The 25,083-nt window shown below is 43.3% G+C and overlaps 2 protein-coding genes across 7 annotated transcripts in view; both read left to right on the top strand.

Moving 5' to 3' along the window:
- Positions 1-2,243, top strand: part of LOC124005697 (CUE domain-containing protein 1-like) — a 47,981-nt gene extending 45,738 nt beyond the window's left edge. For all 5 annotated transcript variants that reach the window (XM_046315180.1, XM_046315175.1, XM_046315177.1 and 2 more), the window contains one exon: positions 96-2,243. In XM_046315180.1, coding sequence (XP_046171136.1) covers position 96 — 1 coding nt within the window. In that variant the 3' untranslated portion in view covers positions 97-2,243. The remainder of the gene's footprint in view (positions 1-95) is intronic.
- A 10,746-nt stretch (positions 2,244-12,989) lies between these two features.
- Positions 12,990-25,083, top strand: part of LOC124005075 (WD repeat and SOCS box-containing protein 1) — a 43,680-nt gene continuing 31,586 nt past the window's right edge. Inside the window, exons 1-3 of one of the 2 annotated variants that reach the window (XR_006833560.1) lie at positions 12,990-13,403; positions 14,672-14,840; positions 20,012-20,280. Coding sequence is in view for 1 of the 2 variants with exons in the window: in XM_046313994.1 (XP_046169950.1) it covers positions 13,364-13,403; positions 14,672-14,840; positions 20,012-20,280 (478 nt within the window). In the remaining variant the exon portion in view is untranslated. The remainder of the gene's footprint in view (positions 13,404-14,671; positions 14,841-20,011; positions 20,281-25,083) is intronic. The other variant, XM_046313994.1, reaches the window with a different exon arrangement.

Below are 25,083 nucleotides of genomic sequence, written 5' to 3'. Positions count from 1 at the left end.
AACCGCTCTAATCAAACATTATTGTTGACTTACATCCTTTGTTTATAGATAGGCCTTTTGGCTGTAATCTGACAAACATGTCCCCTCCATTTCAGATTCTCCAAGGCTGCACCACATCAGGGTTTCCATGGTGACAGCAGAATGACCCATGGCTGGTGGCCACGCAATACTTTGGCTCTCTCCCCTAACATAGGCCAGCCAATCCCAGGCCCAGAAGTGACCTGGGACCACCCCCTCGCCCAGGAGGAGAGGAAGCAGACTGCTACCACCTCTCCTTAACTCTGATTGTTCATAACCACATTGGATTACCATTATAATCTCTGTATTATAACTCTTCATTAATATATGATTTCACATGTAAAGGGAAGATGCATTAGTCTTTTGACAGTTCTTTTTTGTTGTTGTGTCAGCTCCCTTTAATCCCCATTGCAGAAGGCATGGCAGCCCTGCTAGTGATGATCTTAACATATGGACTCATCTAGTGTTACCACTCTAATCTCTTTGATATGGCTGGGGTAGGTCACTCTAGAGCCAAAGTGTGCACAAGCATCTCTGAAATGTCCCATAATAAATCATGTTCACTCCCAGTACCCATGTGTTGCTATGCCCATTTGGTCACAGTTTTAAACAGACAGTAACCAGTGATGATGTGGCTAGTTTTCAACTAGAATCACAGCTCAATCCCATGTTTCCTGAAAGTTCAGGACACAGAAACAACTTGTAAACAGAGACTCTAACATTACAGTTGACTTCCCCTTGTAAATCTGGATTTGCCTCTGAGAAATTTGACAGCAGATGATATCATCAGAGACCTGTGTGTGTCAGTCAAGGGGTTGTTATTTAAGTTGCCCTGCTCAAATGTCAATAAACCCTTCTGTTGCACCCTCCTATATCAAAGAGGCATTCAAACCTGCCAAAAGGGTCACTTGTTCCAAGCGGGTCATATTTCATCCCATATTGTTATGTCAATGTGTAACTAAATGCCAAGTGTAACCTTTAATCCCATTTCAGGAACTCTGACAAACTTCTTAAGATTGAATGTGAACTGAAATATCCCTCAAGCTAACTGACTGCCATATCTCACTATTCTCATGTCTTTTTCAATACAGCATTTATATACTAACCCTATTTCGTTGAGAGTAAGGGGGGTGCATATTGCTGAATTCGTGTTATTAATGAGTACACAATAATATAACTAGTAGAAATATTTGATAAACAAATGTGCCAGTGATCTGTGCACATAGCTGATAAACATGTGTTTTATGTGCTGTAATGGGAAATGAACCGTTTGTAATGGGAAGTGTTGGGTATGGAGAGAGCAGAACATGATATGAATGATGCCTCTGTGAGGTGAGGACTGGCATTGATCTTGATTAGATGCTGTTGGGTGTATCGGTAGAAAAGAGGAGGCTGATGATGACCCAGCGCTGTGATATGAGTTTCAACAGACAGTCGAGCTAGATTTAAAGTCAACCCTTTGAGCCACTATCTGATTCGCAAGGTTTCACATTGATCCGTCACTTTCCCAACTATTGGAAATGATTACTGTCTTATTCTGAAGCCTTCTCCCAGAAGGGTGCTCTTTGCTCACGGTCGTTAAAAAGGAAAGGACAGACTGGTGTAGGAAATATGGTGGCAACTCTCTCCACCATGCTTCTAAAAAATTATATGTTTTAAAATTGATGCATGAAAGTGAGCAAGCCAAGTGCACACTTTAGGGAGAAGGGTGGGGAATTGGAACACCAATTCATTCACTCTACCTTCTTAAATGAATTCACATGTAAATGTTTGATTTGCTACCTCTCAATCTAGATGGCTCCATGATTGAAATGTATGATTTTACTATTGAAATTTAAGATGATTCAAATCAAATCACCCATTTACAGTTTTTCCTTGATTTAGGAACGAGACATGTTTTAACCCTTCTCTGTCAGGATGTTGACAGAAGACCTCATTGGTGATAGGTCATGTGTTGTATATAAGGAGAAAGGTATGTTTGTTGAACATACGGAGTAAGTTTTGTATGTACAAGTATTGATTGTGTGAAGGGAGGCTGAAATCGACCCTTTCAGTGTTCTTTTTGAAGTCTTGATGTTATGGATTGGGTTTGGAATTTTGCCCCTTTGACAATTTCTGTCTGTTGTCATTTTCTTGTTTGTTAGTTTTGCTCTCAGCATTTTACTCATATAGGTCTTCAAACTCTCTAAACATGTTTGCCAATAAAATGTGTTTATTGCCCTTGCCATAATGAAAAAGATTTGCCATAATGTCACTCACTCGTTTATACTGTTTTTGAGCGGCAGATAGGGGGCGCCATTATCCAGCTTACTCAAACTGCCATCAGACTATCCCGACTTCATTGTTACTGTCATGCTATTCACATTAGTGGAGGCTGCTGAGGGGAGGACGGCTCATAATAATTGCTGGAATGGCATCAAACACATAGAAACCATGTGTTGGATACCATTAAACTGATTCCGCTCCAGCCATTACCATAAGCCCGTCCTCCCCAATTAAGGTGCCACCAACCTCTCGTGATTCATATCCATATAGGTATTTCAAATGGGTATTTGTAATATATACTACCGTTCAAAAGTTTGGAGTGACTTAGAAATGTCCTTGTTTTTGAAAGATAAGCACATTTTTTTGTCCATTTTAAAATAACATCAAATTGATCAGAAACACAGTGTAGACATTGTTCATGTTGTAAATGACTATTGTACCTGGAAACAGCTGATTTTAATGGAGTATCTACATAGGTGTACAGAGGCCCATTATCAGGAACTGTCACTCCTGTGTTCCAATGGCACATTGTGTTAGCCTTTTAAAATGATAAACTTGAATTAGCTAATTGATCATTAGAAAACTCTTTTGCAAAGATGTTAGCACAGCTGAAAACTGTTGTTCTGATTAAAGAAACATTAAAACTGGCCTTCTTTAGACAAGTTGAGTATCTGGAGCATCAGCATTTGTGGATTTGATTACAGGCTCAAAATGGCCAGACCAAAGTACTTTCTTCTGAAACTTGTCAGTCTATTCCTGTTCTGAGAAATAAAGGCTATTCCATGTGAGTAATTGCTAAGAAACTGAAAATCTTGCACAACGCTGTGTACTACTCCCTTCACAGAACAGTGCAATCTGGCTATAACCAGAATAGAAAGAGTGGGAGGCCCCGGTGCACAACTGAGCAAGAGGACAAGTGCATTAGTGTTTAGTTTCTTAGCAATTTCTCGCATGGAATAGCCTTCATTTCTCAGAACAAGAATAGACTGACGAGTTTCAGAAGAAAGTGCTTTGTTTCTGGCCATTTTGAGCCTGTAATCGAACCCACAAATGCTGATGCTCCAGATACTCAACTAGTCTAAAGAAGGCCAGTTTTATTGCTTCTTTAATCAGAACAACAGGTTTCAGCTGTGCTAAGAAAATGGTGTTTCTTTCAAAAACAAGGACATTTACTGGATACTGGAGTGCTTTAATTTATTTCTATAGAAGACATTCTAACTCATATCTGCAGTAGCTGAGAGAGCATCTTTGGTAAGACACAGGTTACGTTTGTTTACAAAAGCCTGTGACAGTTCACCCACTGACCAGTCAGCAGGTTTATGTCTGTCTATTACAACATTACATGATATCAGTAAGTCACCAAGTGCTTGCACTCCATTGGTCTATTGCTTAGTTTTGTTCTTTTCAGAAAAGAAAAGGGAAAATGTTTTTTGTATCTTCAGTTCCAGGCTTTTGACTGACATCTGAACACGAGTGCAGTTTTGTTATTGCACTGTCGAGGGCAAAACTCATCTGCATGGTTTTGTGACATGATTTCAAAATGGCTTGATGTTTGATGACTGCTCATAGAAATTTGTAGATACGTTATCCTCTCAGGGAAGCTCCACTCTGTGTACTGTTCTTCCATTTCCAATTTGTGCGACTTGGTAAAAGCACAGTTAAGAATATGAAAAGGTATATTTAGGCTGGTAGTTTATTTCTTTATAAGCTTCAAATATCATGTTGGTGGCCAGACATGATTTCAAATGCATACTGGACCGGTCTGTGCGATAGACCAAAAGCTGCATATAGGCCTAGTTGTTGTACGGAAAAGAGCATACTCAAAATAACTTCAGACTTTAACGTTTTAACCTTTTCTGACCAATAGACATGCAGCACCACAAATGCTTGGTTAATTATGTTTTTGTTGAGATGTTTCTAAGTACAGATTATTTTATTGTACTGTATGTGTGCCAGACAGGGTGATATGCTTCATTATGAATGTACATGAATAGAGATGAGGCCAGTAATAGCAGACAACATGCTTGTTTACAATGCACTCATGAGCCTGCAATCTTCTATGGCTCATAATCCTATCATAAGAATGTATGCCATAGTTACTTTGAAGAACTACCACCACAGGCCTGATGGTTTTTAGTTTCGTATGGAACTCGGTGCGATCTGTGTGGCCTGTCCATAAACGACCCCTATAGCCTCTAACCTCCAGGCATTTTTGTAGATCTGTTTCTGGACAGGACTGTATAACTAATCCTACCAGTCAATGTAGGTCAAACGTATGAAAAGCGTTGCTCATTATCAAAACTGATATACATTTCAAGAACTTCAGACTTTGTATGATTCAACATGTTTGTGTCATATTTTGGAAGGCCAAGGTCAGAAGCCAGTTTCTACCCACAACATATGTTTAAGGTTCTTTAAGTGATTGTTGTACTCAAGATTGATTTCTGGATCAGATTTTTCTTACACTTTATTAAGAAAGTTTCTTATAGCTATTGAAATAATCAAATTGTGGTGTACCCTGTCTGATGTGATTGTGTGACATTTGTAAAGATGTATTAACCCATTCTGCTCATTAAAGTTGTTTATCGATCCCTTAGACAAGATTGTCACAACTGACCAGTGAAAATGACATCTCTCAACATCAGGTTCCTGATGAGGCCTTTCTCTTGGAAGAGCGAGAAAGATCTAGGACTTTCGTGAGCGAGATTTGAAGTGAAATGGTTCTCGCTAAGACAAAACATTTTGGGAATAGATACTAAATCAAATTTTATTTGTCACATGCGCCGAATACTTACCGAGAAATACTTACAAGCCCTTAACCAACAATGCAGTTTTAATAAAATTAGAGTTAAGAAAATATTTACTAAATAAACTTAAGTTTAAAAAAATACCCCATACTGACAAATATTATTTATTTATTTTTTGTTGCAAATGTATTCCATTTTTTTTTTTATGATTTCACATTTACAGTGCCTTGCGCAAGTATTTGGCCCCCTTGAACTTTGCGACCTTTTGCCACATTTCAGGCTTCAAACATAAAGATATAAAACTGTATTTTTTTGTGAAGAATCAACAACAAGTGGGACACAATCATGAAGTGGAATGACATTTATTGGATATTTCAAACTTTTTTAACAAATCAAAAACTGAAAAATTGGGCGTGCAAAATTATTAGGATGAAATATTCTTGTTAAATACTTTTTTCTTTACATATTTGAAGTTGCTGACAACAAAATCACACAAAAATGATCAACGGAAATCAAATATATCAACCCATGGAGGTCTGGATTTGGAGTCACACTCAAAATTAAAGTGGAAAACCACACTACAGGCTGATTCAACTTTGATGATGTCCTTAAAACATGTCAAGATGAGGCTCAGTAATGTGTGTGGCCTCCATGTGCCTGTATGACCTCCCTACAACGCCTGGGCATGCTCCTGATGAGGTGGCGGATGGTCTCCTGAGGGATCTCCTCCCAGACCTGGACTAAAGCATCCGCCAACTCCTGGACAGTCTGTGGTGCAACTGTTGGTGCTTTGGTGGATGGAGCGAGACATGATGTCCCAAATGTGCTCAATTGGATTCAGGTCTGGGGAACGGGCGGGACAGTCCATAGCATCAATTCCTTCCTCTGCTGACCTGCTGACACACTCCAGCCACGTGAGGTCTAGCATTGTCTTGCATTAGGAGGAACCCAGGGCCAACCACACCAGCATATGGTCTCACAAGGGGTCTGATGATCTCCTCTCGGTACCTAATGGCAGTCAGGCTACCTCTGGCGAGCACATGGAGGGCTGTGCGGCCCCCCAAAGAAATGCCACCCCACATCATGACTGACCCACCGCCAAACCGGTCATGCTGGATGATGTTGCAGTCAGCAGAACGTTCTCCACGGCATCTCCAGACTCTCACGTCTGTCACGTGCTCAGTGTGAACCTGCTTTCATCTGTGAAGAGCACAGGGCGCCAATGGCGAATTTGCCAATCTTGGTGTTCTCTGGCAAATGCCAAATGTCCTGCACGGTGTTGGGCTGTAAGCACAACCCCCACCTGTGGACGTCGGGCCCTCATACCACCCTCATGGAGTCTGTTTCTGACCGTTTGAGCAGACACATGCACATTTGTGGCCTGCTGGAGGTCATTTTGCAGGGCTCTGGCAGTGCTCCTCCTGCTCCTCCTTGCACAAAGGCGAAGGTAGCGGTCCTGCTGCTGGGTTGTTGCCCTCCTACGGCCTCCTCCACGTCTCCTGATGTACTGGCCTGTCTCCTGGTAGCGCCTCCATCATTCCTGGATGAGCTGCACTACCAGAGCCACTTGTGTGAGTTGTAGACTCTGTCTTATGCTACCACTAGAGTGAAAGCACCGGCAGCATTCAAAAGTGACCAAAACATCAGTTAGGAAGCATAGGAACTGAGAAGTGGTCTGTGGTCACCACCTGCAAAACCACCACAAAACCACTTATTGGGTGTGTCTTGCTAATCGCCTATAATTTCAACTTGTTGTCTATACCATTTGCACAACAGCATGTGAAATTTATTGTCAATCAGTGTTGCTTCCTAAGTGGACAGTTTGATTTCACAGAATACCTCCTATCCCGAAGCAAGCACCAGTTAGCCTTGAGATAGGCCCATATACCGGCTAACTTATTGTGCTACAATACCTCTTTTACGAATTGGCCTGGACCCTTTATTGTCGACATGGAGCCCAATCCATCGCGACTGGTCTGCCGACGTAATCGTCCAATGTAGTTTCAACAGGCTTTTCGTTGTGATGTCGCTTAAGACCCATTCGTAAGCCCCGGCCCGCTAAGTTTCTGAACGCCGTTGTCTCCCGCTCGCCTAGCGTAGTAGCGACTACTGAACGGCTCCCTGACTTAGCTATTGCTGCTCATTGGACCATATGATCACTCGGCTACACTGATGCCTGCTGGACTATTTACTAACGCGGTACCTCTTTTTGTTTATCTGTCGGCACCAGCCTCGAACTCAGGTCCCGCGTGTCCCAAACTGACCCTCTCTGCCCATTCATTGCCATCTACCCGTTGTTGTCTAAGCTCTCCCGATCAACACCCGTAATTGCTTTATGCCTCTCTCTAATGTCAATATGCCTTGTCTACTGCTGTATCGGTTAGTACTTATTGTTTTATTTCACTGTAGAGCCCCCAGTCCCGCTCAACATGGCTTAGATAGCTCTTTTGTCCCACCCCCCAGACATGCGGAGACCTCAACTGGCTTAAATGGTTCCTCCAGAGATGCAATCTCTCTCATTGTCACAACGCCTAGGTTTACCTCCACTGTACACACATCCTACCATACCCTTGTCTGTACATTATGCCCTGAATCTATTCTACCACGCCCAGAAATTTGCTCCTTTTATTCTCTGTTCCCAGTGCACTAGACAACCAGTTCTTATAGCCTTTAGCCGTACCCTTATCCTACTCCTCCTCTGTTCCTCTGTTGATGCAGAGGTTAACCCAGGCCCTGTAGCCCCCAGTACCAGACCTATTCCCCAGGTACTCATTTGTTGACTTCTGTAACCGTAAAAGCCTTGGTTTAATGCATGTTAACATCAGAAGCCTCCTCCCTAAGTTTGTTTTATTCACTGCTTTAGCACACTCCGCCAACCCTTATGTCCTAGCCATCTCTGAATCCTGGTTTAGAAAGGCCACCAAAAATTAAGAAATTTCCATCCCCAACTACATTTTCCGTCAAGATAGAACTGCCAAAGGGGGCAGAGTTGCAATCTACTGCAGAGATGGCCTGCAGAGTTCTGTCATAATATCCAGGTCTGTGCCAAAACAGTTTGAGCTTATACTTTTAAAAATCCACCTTTCCAGAGAAGTCTCATCTTTGCCGCTTGTTATAGACCCTCCTCAACCCCCAGCGGTGCCCTGGACTCCATATGTGAATTGATTGCCCCCCATCTATCTTCAGGGTTCGTACTGTTAGGTGACCTAAACTGGGATATGCTTAACACCCCGACCCCCCCAGCCTTCCTACAATCTAAGATAGATGCCCTCTATCACACAAATCATCAAGGAACCTACCAGGTACAACCATAAAACCGTAAATCCATAAATCCGGCTAGCTCTTTCAAACAGAAATTTGCATCTTGTAGTACAAATTCCAAAATGTTTTTTTACACTAAAGTCAATGGAGAAAAAGATCCCCTCCTCCCAGCTGCCCACTGCACTGAGGCTAGGAAACACTGTCACCACCGATAAATCTATGATAATCAAACATTTCAAAAAGCATTTTTCTACAGCTGGCCATGCTTTCAACCTGGCTACCCCTACCACGGCCAAGAGCTCTGCACCTCCCACAACAACTTGCCCAAGACCCCTCCCCCCCGCTTCTCCTTCACCCAAATCCAGATAGCTTATGTTCTGAAAGAACTGCAAAATCTGGATCCCTACAAATCAGCTGGGACAGACAATCTGGACCCTCTCTTTCTAGAATGATCTGCCGAAATTGTTGCAACCCCTATTACTAACCTGTTCAACCTCTCTTTCAAATCGTTTGAGATCCATAATGATTGGAAAGCTGCCACGGTCATCCCCCTCTTCAAATGGAGAACACTCTAGACCCAAACTGTTACAGACCCATATCTATCCTGCCCTGCCTTTCTAATGTCTTAGAAATCCAAGTTAACAAACAGATCAAAGACCATTTAGAATCCCACCCTACCTTCTCCGCTATGCAATCTGGTTTCCGAGCTGGTCATTAGAACCTTGAGCGTGGCTGAGGTGCACCAAACGATATCATAACCGCCATCGATAAAAGACAATACTGACAAAAGACAATAAAGACAATACTGTGCAGCCGTCTTCATCGACCTGGCCAAGGCTTTCAACTCTGTCAATCACCGCATTCTTATCGGCAGACTCAACAGCCTTGGTTTCTCAAATGACTGACTGAAAATGAGAATGAAAAACAGATTCAGCCCCTGGTTCGACCGTGATCTTACAGAGTTACTCCATCTCAAGAATTGTATTTGGCGCAAGGCTCGGCACACGCATCTCAGGCTGACTCACTCTTGTTCAGGTAAATTAGAAATAAGTGCACTTAGGCTATCCAGAAGGCCCACGTTAGTTACTTTAAGGAGCAGTTCTCCCTCTATTGGCCTAACCCAAAGATGTTCTGGGAAATGGTTAAAGACCTGGAGAATAAACCCTCCTCTTCACAGCTGCCCATGTCCCTTAATGTTGATGTGGTTGTTACTGACAAGAAGCACATGGCTGAGCTCTGTAATCACCATTTCATTAAGTCAGGATTCCTATTTGACTCAGCCATGCCTCCTTTGTTGATCTCTAGTATTCTCTCGGGTATGCAATCTGGTTTCCGCTCAGGTTATGGATGTGACACTGCAACCTTAAAGGTCCTCATTGATGTCACCATTTCCCTTGATTCTAAGCAATGTTGTGCTGCTATTTTTATTGACTTGGCCAAAGCTTTTGATACGATAGACCATTTCATTCTTGTGGGCTGGCTAAGGAGCATTGGGGTCTCTGAGGCCTGGTTTGCTAACTACCTCTCAAAGAGTGCAGTGTATAAAGTCAATAAATCTGCTGTCTCAGCCACTGCCTGTCACCAAAGGAGTACTCCAAGGCTCAATCCTATGCCCCACACTCTTCTCAATTTACATCAACAACATAGCTCAGGCAGTAGGAAGTTCTCTCATCCATGTATATGCAGATGATACAGTCTTATATTCAGGTGGCCCCTCCCAAGATTTTGTGTTAAATGCTCTACAACAAAGATATATTTGTGTCCAACAAGCTTTCTCTACCCTTAACCTTGTTTTGATCACCTCCAAAACAAAGGTTTTGTGGTTTGGTAAGAATAATGCCCATCTCCCCACAGGTGTGATTACCTCATACCAGTACTTGGGAGTATGGCTAGACGGTACACTGTCCTTCTCTCAGCACACATCAAAGCTGCAGGCTAAAGTTAAATCTAGACTTGGTTTTCTCTATCGTAACCGCTCCTTTTTCACCAAAGCTTCCAAACACCCTGATTCAGATGACCATCCTACCCATGCTAGATTACGGAGACATCATTTATAGATCGGCAGGTAAGTGTGCTCTCAAGCGGCTAGATGTTCTTTAGCATTCGGACATCAGATTTGCCACCAATGCTCCTTATAAGACACATCACTGCACTCTATACTCCTCTGTAAACTGGTAATCTCTGTATACCTGTCACAAGACCCACTGGTTGATGCTTATTTATAAAACCCTCTTAGGCCTCACTCCCCCCTATCTGAGATATCTACTGCAGCCCTCATTCTCCACATATAACACCCGTTTTGCCAGTCACATTCTGTGTAAAGGTCCACAAAGCACACACATCCCTGGGTCACTCATACTTTTAGTTTGCTGCAGCTAGCGACTGGAACGAGCTGCAACAAACACTCAAACTGGACTGCTTTATCTCCGTGTCTTCATTCAAAGACTCAATCATGGACACTTCCTGACACTTGGCTGCTTTGCGTGATGTATTGTTGTCTCTACCTTCTTGCCCTTTGCTTTGTCTGTGCCCAATAATGTTTGTACCATGTTTTGTGCTGCTGTTGTCATGTTGCGTTACTACCATGGTGTGTTGTCATGTGTTGCTGCCTTGCTATGTTGTTGTCTTAAGTCTCTCTTTATGTAGTGTTTTCTCTTGTCGTGATTTGTGTTTAGTCCTATATTTATATATATATATATATATTTGAATCCCAGCCCACATCCCTGCAGAATGCCTTTTGCCTTTTAGTAGGCGGTCATTGTAAATAAGAATTTGTTCTTAACTGATTTGCCTAGGTACAGTTGAAGTCTGAAGATTACATACACTTAGGTTGAAGTCATTAAAACTTGTTTTCAACCACTCCACAAATTTCTTGTTAACAAATTATAGTTTTGGCAAGTCAGTTAGGACATCTACTTCGTGCATGATACAAGTCATTTTTCCAACAATTGTTTACAGTCAGATTATTTCACTTATAATTCACTGTATCACAATTCCAGTGGGTCAGAAGTTTACATATACTAAGTTCATTGTGTCTTTAAACAGCTTGGAATATTCCAGAAAATTATGTCATGGCTTTAGAAGCTTCTGATATTCTAATTGAAATAATTTGAGTCAATTGGAGGTGTACCTGTGGATGTATCTCAAGACCTACCTTCAAACTCAGTGCCTCTGCTTAACATCATGGGGAAATCAAAAGAAATCAGCGAAGACCTCAGAAAAAAATTGTAGACCTCCACAAGTCTGGTTCATCCTTGGGAGCAATTTCCAAATGACTGAAGGTACCACGTTTATCTGTAAAAACAATAGTATGCAAGTATAAACATCATGGGACCACGCAGCCGTCATACTGCTTAGGAAGGAGACTCGTTCTTTGGTGTGAAAAGTGCAAATAAATCCCAGAACAACAGCAAAGGACCTTGTGAAGATGCTGGAGGAAATGTACAAAGGTATCTATATCCACAGTAAAACGAGTCCAATATCGACATAACCTGAAAGGCCACTTAGCAAGGAAGAAGCCACTGCTCCAAAACCGCCATAAAAAAAGCCAGACGACAGTTTACAACTGCACATGGGCACAAAAGTTGTACTTTTTGGAGAAATGTCCTCTGGTCTGATGAACAAAAATAGAACTGTTTGCCATAATGACCATCGTTATGTTTGGAGGAAAAAGGGGGATGCTTGCAAGCTGAAGAACATCATCACAACCATAAAGCACAGGGGTGGCAGCATCATGTTGTGGGGGTGCTTTGCTGCAGGAGGGACTGGTGCACTTCACAAAATAGATGGCATCATGAGTATGGAAAATTAGCTGGATATATTGAAGCAACATCTCAAGACATCAGTCAGGAAGTTAAAGCTTGGTCGCAAATGGGTCTTCCAAATTGACAACGACCCCAAGCATACTTCCAAAGTTGTGGCAAAATGGCTTAAGGGCAACAAAGTCAAGGTATTGGAGTGGCCATCACAAAGCCCTTACCTCAATCCTATAGAAAATGTGTTGGCAGAACTGAAAAAGTGTGTGCGAGCAAGGAGGTCTACAAACCTGACTCAGTTGCACCAGCCCTGTCAGGGTGAATGTGCCAAAATTCACCTAACTTACTGTGGAAGGCTACCTGAAAAGTTTGACCCAAGTTAACAATTTAAAGGGAATGCTACCAAACACTAGATGAGTGTATGTTAACTTATGACCCACTGGGAATGTGATGAAAGAAATTAAAGCTGAAATAAATCATTATCTCTGCTATTATTCTGACATTTCACATTCTTAAAATAAAGTGTTGATCCTAACTGACCTAAGACAGGGAATGTTTACTATGAGTAAATGTCAGGAATTGTGAAAAAACTGAGTTTAAATGTATTTGGCTAAGGTGTATATAAACTTCTGACTTCAACTGTAAATAAAGGTTAAATAAATACATAAAATACATGCAAATCCCCCAATGTAAACGATGCACATTTAATTTTGTTGACCCCCTCCCCATAGCTTTAAGCTTCAACAGAAAAATAGTTCTGGTTTGAAATATATTTGTTATATATACCCATTTTCCGTTGCAATGGAACAGTGCACAGTAAGATATAAATATATAAATGTTTGTAAATGAGAGTGGAAAACGGTTACAAATGAAGGGGAGGTGCCATTTTATCACCTTGGTAACTGTGATGACGTATGACAAAAAACTCTGCCACTCAGATAGACCTCACCTCCCCAGTGAAAGAAAAGATGCCATCAAGTCTACTCTTCAGCCATTGTATTTCAACTGTGTGCTTGTAACACAGTCATTTCGTGGATTTCAATATACGCAGATTTTAGCTAGCCAGTTGAATTGAACAAAACCTAGTCTGCACACGGATTTTGAAGAAGATAATTCCTAAAATATATTTTTTTTTGTTAGGGCTCACGCGATATTAAATAGGGCAGCAGGCTACGTGCGCGACGTGCACAGCATTCCAGACTTCGGAATCCAGCTTTCTCTCTGGCTAATTATAAAGCTAGCTACTTTGTTTATTTTCCACACAACTTTTGTTATTAAACCAATAGTGTTTTCTCTACGGATCCGGTTTCTATTTAGATGGCAAGCTTCCCCAATTCTGTAAACGAAAATGAAATAGGTAGGTTGAGTTCCTTTTCACTATCCTGCTGTGTTTGGGGTGGAGGGGTTGCAAACGTTAATGTTCATTTCTCTATCTAAGATTTTTATGTATTTTATTTTACTAGGCAAGTCAGTTAAGAACAAATTCTTATTTTCACTGACGGTCTAGGAATAGTGGGTTAACTGCCTGTTCAGGGGCAGAACGACAGATTTTGTACCTTGTCAGCTCGGGGATTTGAACTTGCAACCTTTTCTCTTACTAGTTCAATGCTCTAACCACTAGGCTACCTAGATAGCTAGCCAGCTACGATGTTACACCTTCCATCTGTCGGTGACGTCATAGGTAGTCTTACTTTATTTTGTATTGTAGGTCAAGTCGTTACTTCCATAGCATATAACCTATTTACTAGACTAGAGACTCACACACTACAGTCACGTATTCACCATGCACCCGCGGTTTATACTAGGTGCCACCACACCAAAGACAATATGGTTGAAACTCTGTACCCACACATCGCGCGAGCGTTCGACACACTTTGTTTCTCACGTCGTTCGGTGTTGGAGGCGACGGCGGTATCTACGTTTCTGAAGTATGACTCATTCCTCATTCGTCGGGGAAGCGCACTGATTTATCAGATAGCTATTGTATAAAACGGATGTTTTGTTTCAACACCTCTTGCGTTATACATTAATGTGATATATGATGTCTCATTTATATTCCAACCGAATGTTTATGTTACCCAGTTAAAATAAGTTGGGCTAATAATAAATAAATACAATAGTGTGTTTTGTTGCAACACTGTGTAATAAATCAAAGTGATATATGTCTCATTTAGCTACTTGGTCAACCATATCTTTATGATACACATTTAAAATAAGTTTATTTGGGCTAATAATATGTTGTGTTTTATAGCCAACTTCATTAGCATTGATTTACATTTGTAATGGCATGTCAAATAACAAAACAGTATTGACTCTCAGAATCTCTGTTACTTTTAAGCATCAATTCTGACATTGAAGGTTCATATCCAGCTACACCAGAGGTCAGCTTAGGGTGGTGGAACCAGCCTGATCTGTGTTCGCCTTTAGAAATAGATTGATGAAAGCAGTGATCAGGCTGGTGCAATAGAATGATGAAAGCAGTGATCAGGCTGGTTCCACCAGGCTAAGGTCAGTTGGCCCCGAAGCATCTTTTCTACACTATCATTCAGATGTTGCTCACAAGCACCATGTCATCATGGTATTTGTGCTATTGTTCCCTTGCTGACCTCTTGTTTCTGTTTTCAGGTAAGGCTAAGTTCATTGGTGAACTCTTAGTGCCTGTTGCTCCCTTTGACCAGAAGTCCGGGCGAGAGACCTGGACTGTAGCCTTTGCACCTGATGGTTCTTACTTCGCTTGGTCTCAAGGGCATCGCATTGTGACGCTCGTTCCCTGGTCAAAATGCTTGAAGAATTTGTAAGTACCTGTACTAGGCCTAACCACATTCTTGGTCAGTACAATTGTGATTAGAAAGTAACAGGTTAGGCCCTACTTCAGAGGTCTCTTTACATTTTGAGGGAGTCCTACAGAAGCAACTGTTCCTTTTGAGTTTTGAAATTCAACAGTTTAACATATCTGAATAGCCTAACTAATTTGTTCTTGCAATGAATGCACTGACTGGCGCGGAGTCCTATTTGGCAAAGACAGCAGTAGAGAGCAGGGGAGCAAGAGAGACGGTGAATGTGGCATGTGCTGGTGTGTTGCTGGTGCCCACTGGGTATTCATTTGGCGGCTGCCGTGCCTGTTTCATTGTCTGATGTTTTAAGGCCCTTTCAGCACTCCTCCACAACAGGTCGCACGGCACACTTCCAAAGGCTACGGCACACTTCCAAAGGCTACGGCACACTTCCAAAGGCTACGGCACACTTCCAAAGGCTACGGCACACTTCCAAAGGCTACGGCACACTTCCAAAGGCTACGGCACACTTCCAAAGGCTACGGCACACTTCCAAAGGCTACGGCACACTTCCAAAGGCTACGGCACACTTCCAAAGGCTACGGCACACTTCCAAAGGCTACGGCACACTTCCAAAGGCTACGGCACACTTCCAAAGGCTACGGCACACTTCCAAAGGCTACGGCACACTTCCAAAGGCTACGGCACACTTCCAAAGGCTACGGCACACTTCCAAAGGCTACGGCACACTTCCAAAGGCTACGGCACACTTCCAAAGGCTACGGCACACTTCCAAAGGCTTCAACAAGAATTAAGCACAAATACTGCATTTACAACAGCCTCCTGTCAGGCCAGTGGCGGCGCTCCTTCTCTGACCACTGGAGCTGCGTCAGCCAGGCTATGCTGGCCTGTTACTCGACTTTAAAAGGATGTAGGCTGTAGCCCCCCACTGGTACTGTATATAAATAAATAAAATCCCCCACAGTAAAGAAAAATCATTGAATCAGTACGTTTGTCCAAGCTTTTGACTGGTACTGTATTTTTATATATTGTTGCATCATTCCTGTCCTTATGTTTCTTACAATATGCTATTTTGTTTTGCTTGAATATCTTGATGGTGTTCTGTACTAGATTCTGCTATTTTTAAAGCAGCAGCTGATTGTTGATAACGTAGAGTGGACTTTCATTAATTAGGAGTTCTTGGTAAACCAAGTTGGAGGAAAGGAGACACTGCTTCTTGTTATTCAGAAGTGGATATAGACTCAAGAGCCTTGTGTTATCTTAGCCTATAATTTTAGCACGTTAGAAAAGCTTCTGTAAAGTGCAGACAAACTTTTCTTGTCTTTGGCAAGAGAAAGCCACGCACAGCAGCTTAGAGTTTTATTACTGTATCCTTATGTTGTAAAATAATGTAAGGTTTACTGCCATGAAGTAAACTACTTGGTGTCAGGCTGTAAACCCTTCTGTAAACAATGACACATCAAATCAATACTAAAGGAAGGCTGAGGGCTATAAATGCACTTTTACATTATTTCAGGGCTACAGCCTACTTCCTTTTTATGTCGAGTAACAGGCCAGAGTAGCCTGGCTGACGCGGCTCACGTGGTCAGAGGGAGCTCCGACCCTGGTCTGGACAGGAGGCTGTTGTAAATGCAGTATTTGTGCTTCATTCTTGCTGAGCTTTGATTGGTTTTCTGATGTGTTTTTTTTCATGGGGGGTTGAGACTTCACATTGTTTAGGTTTGAAAATCCAACAGTTGTATTGGAAGGGGGCGGTGCTCAGGGGCTGTATGTGGCTCACCATGTGGGTGTTTGAGTGAGAAAGACCGAAGATAACTAATTATTTAAAAAAACACAGCCTTCATTATCGAGGCATCGAGGCATCGTGCTGACATCAAAATAGTCTATCCAGACTCTAAAGTCAGGAGGACTTCGAGTTAGGTGTCAGTCAGACTAAGACCTAGGTGCATCCAATCTGATTTTCTAATATCCACAACATTCTATAACACCACAGAACTGAAAATTCATTCTAAATTCTGACAGTCCAAATTGTTGTTTACAGTTCTAGTTGAGTTCTTGGTCTCGTTCTAGAATATTCTAGTAGTTGTAGTTCATTACTTGTGCTATCCTTCCCTATGAGGAGGAAACAGTGCAGTGTGCTGTGGAGCAAGCTGCCAAGGACACGTGGCATGTATTATCAGTTGCCTTTCTGCAGAGCTGGCTCTTTTTCCACACAATAAAGCCTTGTGACCTCCCCAGAACCTTTTCAACTTGTCTGTGCAAAAAGAGCTTATTGTATAGTAGACATGTTGTAGTACACTGTTTGGTATTACCTATTGGATGTTGTGGTTAGCTAGGCAAGTCCCGTCTAGTGGAGAGAGATTGTTAGAAATTGAAAAGCGGTCACGGTGTAGAGATATACTAGATGCAAAATATATTTAAATGTTTAATAGACAGACATAGACAGAGATTAATATGGGAAGATAGGCTGTCTTAGAGCAACGCATCTTTCGTAAACTTTTTTGAGCCAGGGACTTTACATATATTTTTTATAATTCATTATCGCTTTTTTAATGAACATTAATTTATTTTTTGTTTCCACTAAATTAATGAATTATGTATTTAATTGGCTTCCTTCATGGTTTGCCTGTCTGTGTTGTACTCATGGGCAGTGTCGCTCTGTCTGTGCTCTCTTCAGGGGCTGTCTGTCTATAAATGACAAAACAAAAATAATATAATTTAGTAATTATACACAATCACATTACCTGTGTTGTCAATAAAAACAATATAACAACTAGGGATGCACAATATATCGGTGGACATATCGGAATTGGCCGATATTAGTTAAAAATGCCAACATCGGTATTGGCCCGATGTCTAGTTTAACGCTGATGTGCAAAACCGATGTCAAAGCTGACGTGCATACCTATATAACGTAGGCACATGATGTAATGATGCCACGTAAAATGTAACCCACAATGTCTGCTGTGTGGATCGAGCAGGCATTTGAAGAAATTTCAGCGAGGCAACTCAAAGCCGAAATCCATTAACGGCAAGATAATGGAATTCATTGCCCATGACAATCAACCGTTCTCTGTCGTGGGTGATATTGGCTTTAGCCGACTGGTCGAGCACCCGGTACACACTACCAAGTGTGCTATTTTTCAGATGTTGCCCTCTCGGAGTTACACAGTAATAGAGTCACTGCTATTAGCTTCACGACTGACATGTGGACCAGCGATATCAGCATGCTAAGTCTGACAGCAGAGTGGGTCATCAAGGATTTCGTACTGAGGAAAGTTGTATCTGAGAAGCTTTATGTGCGTATGGAAAATATTTTTTCAGCTCATGAAACATGGGACCAACACTTTACATCTTGCGTTTATATATTTTCTAACGCCACCGATTCTGTCACATAACAGTGGAGTGCGCATTCCCATTCTGACTATAGTCAATGCTAAGCTAACCAGTTAGATAGTGTGCGTCATTAGTGCTGACTATTTTCTATGGAGTGAAGATGAGTTGGATGTTTTTACTGGCCCAAAAATGTCATATCGGTGCATCACTAATAGCAACTGAATCTTTATAAGCAAATAACAATCTATCAATGTTATACTATGTTAAATAAATATAATGTTAAAAGATGTTTGACTCACTCAATCATTGAGACTGGTGTACCTGCCTCTTGGACAACAACAAGTCAAACCTCAGAGGGAAGGAGGAGAGGGACACTGAGGGGGGTTTTAACAGCCAGTCTGCTGCAATATTTAGATGTTGTTGCAGCAAGAGAGGAGAAGCCTGTCTCACATACTACATACTTATGTATGTAGAATGAAAGGTAATTAATGTCTTCGCTGCCATCTCGCTGAGTTGTGGGTATTCTCTGCTGCTGAACAGCCAGAATGTGGAAAGGCACATCTCATTGAAATGAGTGTCCGCATTCTTTTTATTCTCGCCAAATTTGAGCAGCAGTCCCATTGGTACAGAGTCTGATATAACGTCCCATCGTAATCCATGTCCCGTTATGTAGGCTTACTTGTTCAGAACACAGAATATTTCAACTGCAGTTGTATTCTGAGACATCTCTTGAAAACAAATACATTCTTCATAAATGTAGCATACACATACACAAGAAGTGAGCATTTGAAATGTCAGTCATCTAATTGGATTGCAAACCAATTTGATGCACAGGCTCTGTCTAAAACCTGTTATTCAATATCATCTGCCATATTGTGGATTCTAGGTGTGACAGTGTTATTGTAAAGTGGGATTTCACTGAACTTTGTAGCAGCAGTTGGGCGTAAAACTTCTGATTGCATCATCACCAGTTTTTCAACTATAGCGCCTGGCACTTGGAATGTTTTGAGAGAGTACGATGCCCTCAGTGAAGTGTTGTCTGAAAAGATTGTGGTTGGTCGGTCATCTCTTTTTCGTAAAAAAAAATGTGTGCGGTGTAACTATACTTCGTCATGGCAACACAATTTGTTTACTGCAACCTTGACTGCAGCATGCGTAGTTGAGCGCATTGCCCAAGCAGGCCTATGGCAAGTATGTATTCGATTCAAATATGCCGCAGACCAAAGAAAGCCCCAATCATATTCAAGACAAATTTGCCGCGGACCGGCAAACATTCCTCCACAGACCGGGGTTTGGAGAGGCTGCTCTTTGGAGAGGCAGCAAATCTTTCTCCTTCCAGCAGGGAGTGTATACCTAAATACTACTCATGTTCGTTGTCTCATCCTTCCCTGCCCTTGGTCAAAACATTGAATCAAGGCTTAGACCTAGAGGTTCAATAGACTATACATTTTATAAGGACACCCATGGCTGATTTTTTTTTTTTGGCTCATGGGCCCAGATAGATATCAGTTACTAAGACCTGTTTATGATGACTTCTGTCCTTAGTGGTTACCTTGAGGCCAAATTCCAATAGGGAATAATCATCAGAATATCTTTATGAAACTCATTAGCCAACCCTCTCTCACCACTTTAGACTGCATGTATCACTCAGTGCTCTCCTCCTGTATGTGCATAATTATTTTAGCTGTTTGGCACCTGGATCTATTGAATTCAGGTGCGTTACATTACAAAGTAATGTGTTCACCTACATGTAACTCACGTTTCTCCCTCTCCTTTTCCTCCATTACCCTCATCTCCATTTCTGTCTTTCCTCTTTTTCTATCCCACTCTCCAGTGTTGGGGAAGGCTCCACCGGAGCGGGCCCTCGGCGTTTGTCGCGGCAGAACAGCGAGGGGGGAACAGTGGTGCCAGTGGGCGAGCCCAGGGAGCATACCATCGACTGCGGTGACATCGTGTGGGGCCTGGCCTTTGGCTCGTCTGTGCCAGAGAAGCAGAGTCGCTGCGTCAACATCGAGTGGCACCGTTTCAAGTTCGGTCAGGACCAGCTGCTGCTTGCCACGGGCCTCAACAATGGACGTGTCAAGATCTGGGACGTCTATACTGGTGAGCACCTGATTAAACATTTTTTATTTATTTGACCTTTTTCTAACTAGGCTAGTAAGGAGGAATTCTTATTTTCAATGACGGCCTAGGAACTGCCTGTTCAGGGGCAGAACGACAGATTTGTACCTTGTCAGCTCGGGGTTTGAACTTGCAACCTTCCGGTTACTAGTCCAATGCTCTAACCACTAGGCTACCCTGCCGCCCCAAACATGAACATCAAATCAAAATCAAATCAAATTTTATTTGTCACATGCACATGGTTAGCAGATGTTAATGCGAGTGTAGCGAAATGCTTGTGCTTCTAGTTCCGACAATGCAGTGATAACCAACAAGTAATCTAACTAACAATTCCAAAACTACTGTCTTATACACAGTGTAAGGGGATAAAGAATGTGTACATAAGGATATATGAATGAGTGATGGTACAGAGCAGCATACAGTAGATGGTATCGAGTACAGTATATACATATGAGATGAGTATGTAGACAAAGTGGCATAGTTAAAGTGGCTAGTGATACATGTATTACATAAGGATGCAGTCGATGATGTAGAGTACAGTATATACGTATGCATATGAGATTAATAATGTAGGGTAAGTAACATTATATAAGGTAGCATTGTTTAAAGTGGCTAGTGATATATTTACATCATTTCCCATCAATTCCCATTATTAGAGTGGCTGGAGTTGGGTCAGTGTCAATGACAGTGTGTTGGCCGCAGCCACTCAATGTTAGTGGTGGCTGTTTAACAGTCTGATGGCCTTGAGATAGAAGCTGTTTTTCAGTCTCTCGGTCCCAGCTTTGATGCACCTGTACTGACCTCACCTTCTGGATGATAGCGGGGTGAACAAGCAGTGGCTCGGGTGGTTGTTGTCCTTGATGATCTTTATGGCCTTCTTGTGACAACGGGTGGTGTAGGTGTCCTGGAGGGCAGGTAGTTTGCCCCCGGTGATGCGTTGTGCAGACCTCACTACCCTCTGGAGAGCCTTACGGTTGAGGGCGGAGCAGTTGCCGTACCAGGCGGTGATACAGCCCGCCAGGATGCTCTCGATTGTGCATCTGTAGAAGTTTGTGAGTGCTTTTGGTGACAAGCCGAATTTCTTCAGCCCCCTGAGGTTGAAGAGGCGCTGCTGCGCCTTCTTCACGACGCTGTCAGTGTGAGTGGACCAATTCAGTTTGTCTGTGATGTGTATGCCGAGGAACTTAAAACTTGCTACCCTCTCCACTACTGTTCCATCGATGTGGATAGGGGGGGTGTTCCCTCTGCTGTTTCCTGAAGTCCACAATCATCTCCTTAGTTTTGTTGACGTTGAGTGTGAGGTTATTTTCCTGACACCACACTCCGAGGGCCCTCACCTCCTCCCTGTAGGCCGTCTCATCGTTGTTGTAAATCAAGCCTACCACTGTTGTGTCGTCCGCAAACTTGATGATTGAGTTGGAGGCGTGCGTGGCCACGCAGTCGTGGGTGAACAGTGAGTACAGGAGAGGGCTCAGAACGCACCCTTGTGGGGCCCCCGTGTTGAGGATCAGCGGGGAGGAGATGTTGTTGCCTACCCTCACCACCTGGGGGGCGGCCCGTCAGGAAGTCCAGTACCCAGTTGCACAGGGCGGGGTCGAGACCCAGGGTCTCGAGCTTGATGACGAGCTTGGAGGGTACTATGGTGTTGAATGCCGAGCTGTAGTCGATGAACAGCATTCTCACATAGGTATTCCTCTTGTCCAGGTGGGTTAGGGCAGTGTGCAGTGTGGTTGAGATTGCATCGTCTGTGGACCTATTTGGGCGGTAAGCAAATTGGAGTGGGTCTAGGGTGTCAGGTAGGGTGGAGGTGATATGGTCCTTGACTAGCCTCTCAAAGCACTTCATGATGACGGAAGTGAGTGCTACGGGGCGGTAGTCGTTTAGCTCAGTTACCTTAGCTTTCTTGGGAACAGGAACAATGGTGGCCCTCTTGAAGCATGTGGGAACAGCAGACTGGTATAGGGATTGATTGAATATGTCCGTAAACACACCGGCCAGCTGGTCTGTGCATGCTCTGAGGGTGCGGCTGGGGATGCCGTCTGGGCCTGCAGCCTTGCGAGGGTTAATACGTTTAAATGTCTTACTCACCTCGGCTGCAGTGAAGGACCGCATGTTTTCGTTGCAGGCCGTGTCAGTGGCACTGTATTGTCCTCAAAGCGGGCAAAAAAGTTATTTAGTCTGCCTGGGAGCAAGACATCCTGGTCCGTGACTGGGCTGGGTTTCTTCTTGTAGTCCGTGATTGCCTGTAGACCCTGCCACATGCCTCTTGTGTCTGAGCCGTTGAATTGAGATTCTACTTTGTCTCTGTACTGACGCTTAGCTTTTTTAATAGCCTTGCGGAGGGAATAGCTGCACTGTTTGTATTCGGTCATGTTGCCAGACACCTTGCCCTGATTAAAAGCAGTGGTTCGCGCTTTCAGTTTCACGCGAATGTTGCCATCAATCCACGGTTTCTGGTTAGGGAATGTTTTTATCGTTGCTATGGGAACGACATCTTCAACGCACGTTCTAATGAACTCGCACACAGAATCGGCGTATTCGTCAATATTTTTATCTGACGCAATACGAAACATGTCCCAGTCCACGAGATGGAAGCAGTCTTGGAGTGTGGGGTCCGCTTGGTCGGACCAGCGTTGGACAGACCTCAGCGTGGGAGCCTCTTGTTTAAGTTTCTGCCTGTAGGCAGGGATCAACAAAATGGAGTCGTGGTCAGCTTTTCCGAAAGGGGGGCGGGGCAGGGCCTTATATGCGTCGCGGAAGTTAGAGTAACAATGATCCAAGGTTTTACCACCCCTGGTTGCGCAATCAATATGCTGATAAAATTTAGGGAGTCTTGTTTTCAGATTAGCTTTGTTAAAATCCCCAGCTACAATGAATGCAGCCTCCGGATAAATGGTTTCCAGTTTGCAAAAAGTTAAATAAAGTTAGTTCAGAGCCATCGATGTGTCTGCTTGGGGGGGGGATATATACGGCTGTGATTATAATCGAAGAGAATTCTCTTGGAAGATAATGTGGTCTACATCCACCAGGGGAAGAAGGGGTGTTTGGGTAAAGAGAGACAGAGAACTCGCATTGATTACTTTCTGCGAAAGCGATCAAATCAGTCGAATGAAGCACAGCAACTGGACGCAAACCATAGTTTGCAGTGCATCAGTACCACTGTCATGGAGGACGTAAACTCAAGCACCGAAGTAGCAACTGAGGTGGAACCAACAACAGGAGTGGAACTCACCCAGCCTCCCAGACCTGCAGTCGAGAGGAGACTACCAGGGCACAGACCGTATGTGAAGTGGCCTGGCGCCAGTGACAAGAAGTTGTGGGAAACAGTGAATACTGACCTTACCTTGACCCTCGAGAAACTTCGAGGCACAGTGGAGAAGAAGTTGGAGAGGATGGGGGACATCATCTATGAGTACGGGACAGAAAGATTTGGAGTGGAAGAGGCAAAAGGCGGGAGAAAGGTTCCAACCCCACCAGTTTCCAGAAGGCAACAAGAAATCAGGCGCCTCGTTCAAGAAAGGCGGCAGCTTAAGAAACAGTGGAAGAAGGCCTCGGAAGTGGAAAAGGAGGGCATAGAGGCACTTCAAGCTGACATCAAAACCCGGTTGGCATCCCTCCGTAGAGCAGAGAACCTACGGAAACGCAGAAGGAAAAAAGAACAAACTAGAACTCGATTCTATAAAGATCCCTTCAAGTTCCTTAAAAGTCTCTTCACAAAAGAAAAAAGTGGAGCTCTAAAAACAACAAGAAAGACCTAGAGGAGCACCTGAGAATAACAAACGTTGACTCAAAGCGACATGAACATCTGGCCATCCCATCAGATATCCCACCCATTGAACCCCGGAACATCATATTGAGACCAGCCCTCCGACATGGAAAGAGGTGGAAGACACAGTTCGACGGGCAAGAACAGCATCAGGCCCGGGGCCAAATGGAGTCCCGTACAAAGTGTATAAGAACACACCAGACGTCCTGAGGTTCCTCTGGAGGCTTATGAGAACAGCTTGGCAGAAGAAGATAATACCCAAAGTGTGGCGTAGGGCAGGCGGGGTCCTGATCCCTAAGGAGAAGGATGCAGTGAACATCAGCCAATTCCGCCCAATCTCCTTACTGAATGTCGAGGGAAAAATCTTCTTTAGGGTCATTGCCCAGAGGATGGCTGAGTACCTACAAAGGAATACGTACGTCGATGCATCTGTACAGAAGGCAGGAATATCAGGGTTCTCTGGCTGCTTGGAACATTCCAGCATGATCTGGCATCAGATCCAAATGGCCAAGGTGGAGAAAAGGGACCTCCATGTAGTCTTCCTCGACCTCGCCAATGCATTTGGCTCTGTGCCCCATGAACTCCTGTGGTCTGCCTTCAGATTTTTCCACATACCGGACACCATCACAAACCTGGTGAAGTCGTACTTCCAGGATCTGCAGTTCTGCTTCACCACCTGAGTTCACCACCTCATGGCAGTGCCTGAATGTAGGTATAATGGCGGGATGTACCATTTCTCCGTTGGCATTCATAATGGCAATGGAGGTTATCATCAGATCCTCAAAATGGGTTGCTGGTGGACAGCGAGTCGACTCTGGTTTCCGCCTCCCTCCACTCAGAGCCTACATGGACGACATTACAACATTGACCACCACTGTCCCATGCACCAGGAGACTGCTCAGAAAACTTGAGGAGAACATCAGCTGGGCCCGTATGAAGATTAAACCATCCAAGTCACGCAGCATCTCGATTGTGAAGGGAGTACTCTCTGACCTGAAATTCTTCATCGGAGATGACCA

This window comes from Oncorhynchus gorbuscha, linkage group LG19 (assembly GCF_021184085.1).
Source record: "Oncorhynchus gorbuscha isolate QuinsamMale2020 ecotype Even-year linkage group LG19, OgorEven_v1.0, whole genome shotgun sequence".
NCBI classification, from domain to species: domain Eukaryota; kingdom Metazoa; phylum Chordata; class Actinopteri; order Salmoniformes; family Salmonidae; genus Oncorhynchus; species Oncorhynchus gorbuscha.
This window is presented reverse-complemented; position numbering and strand designations above follow the sequence as displayed.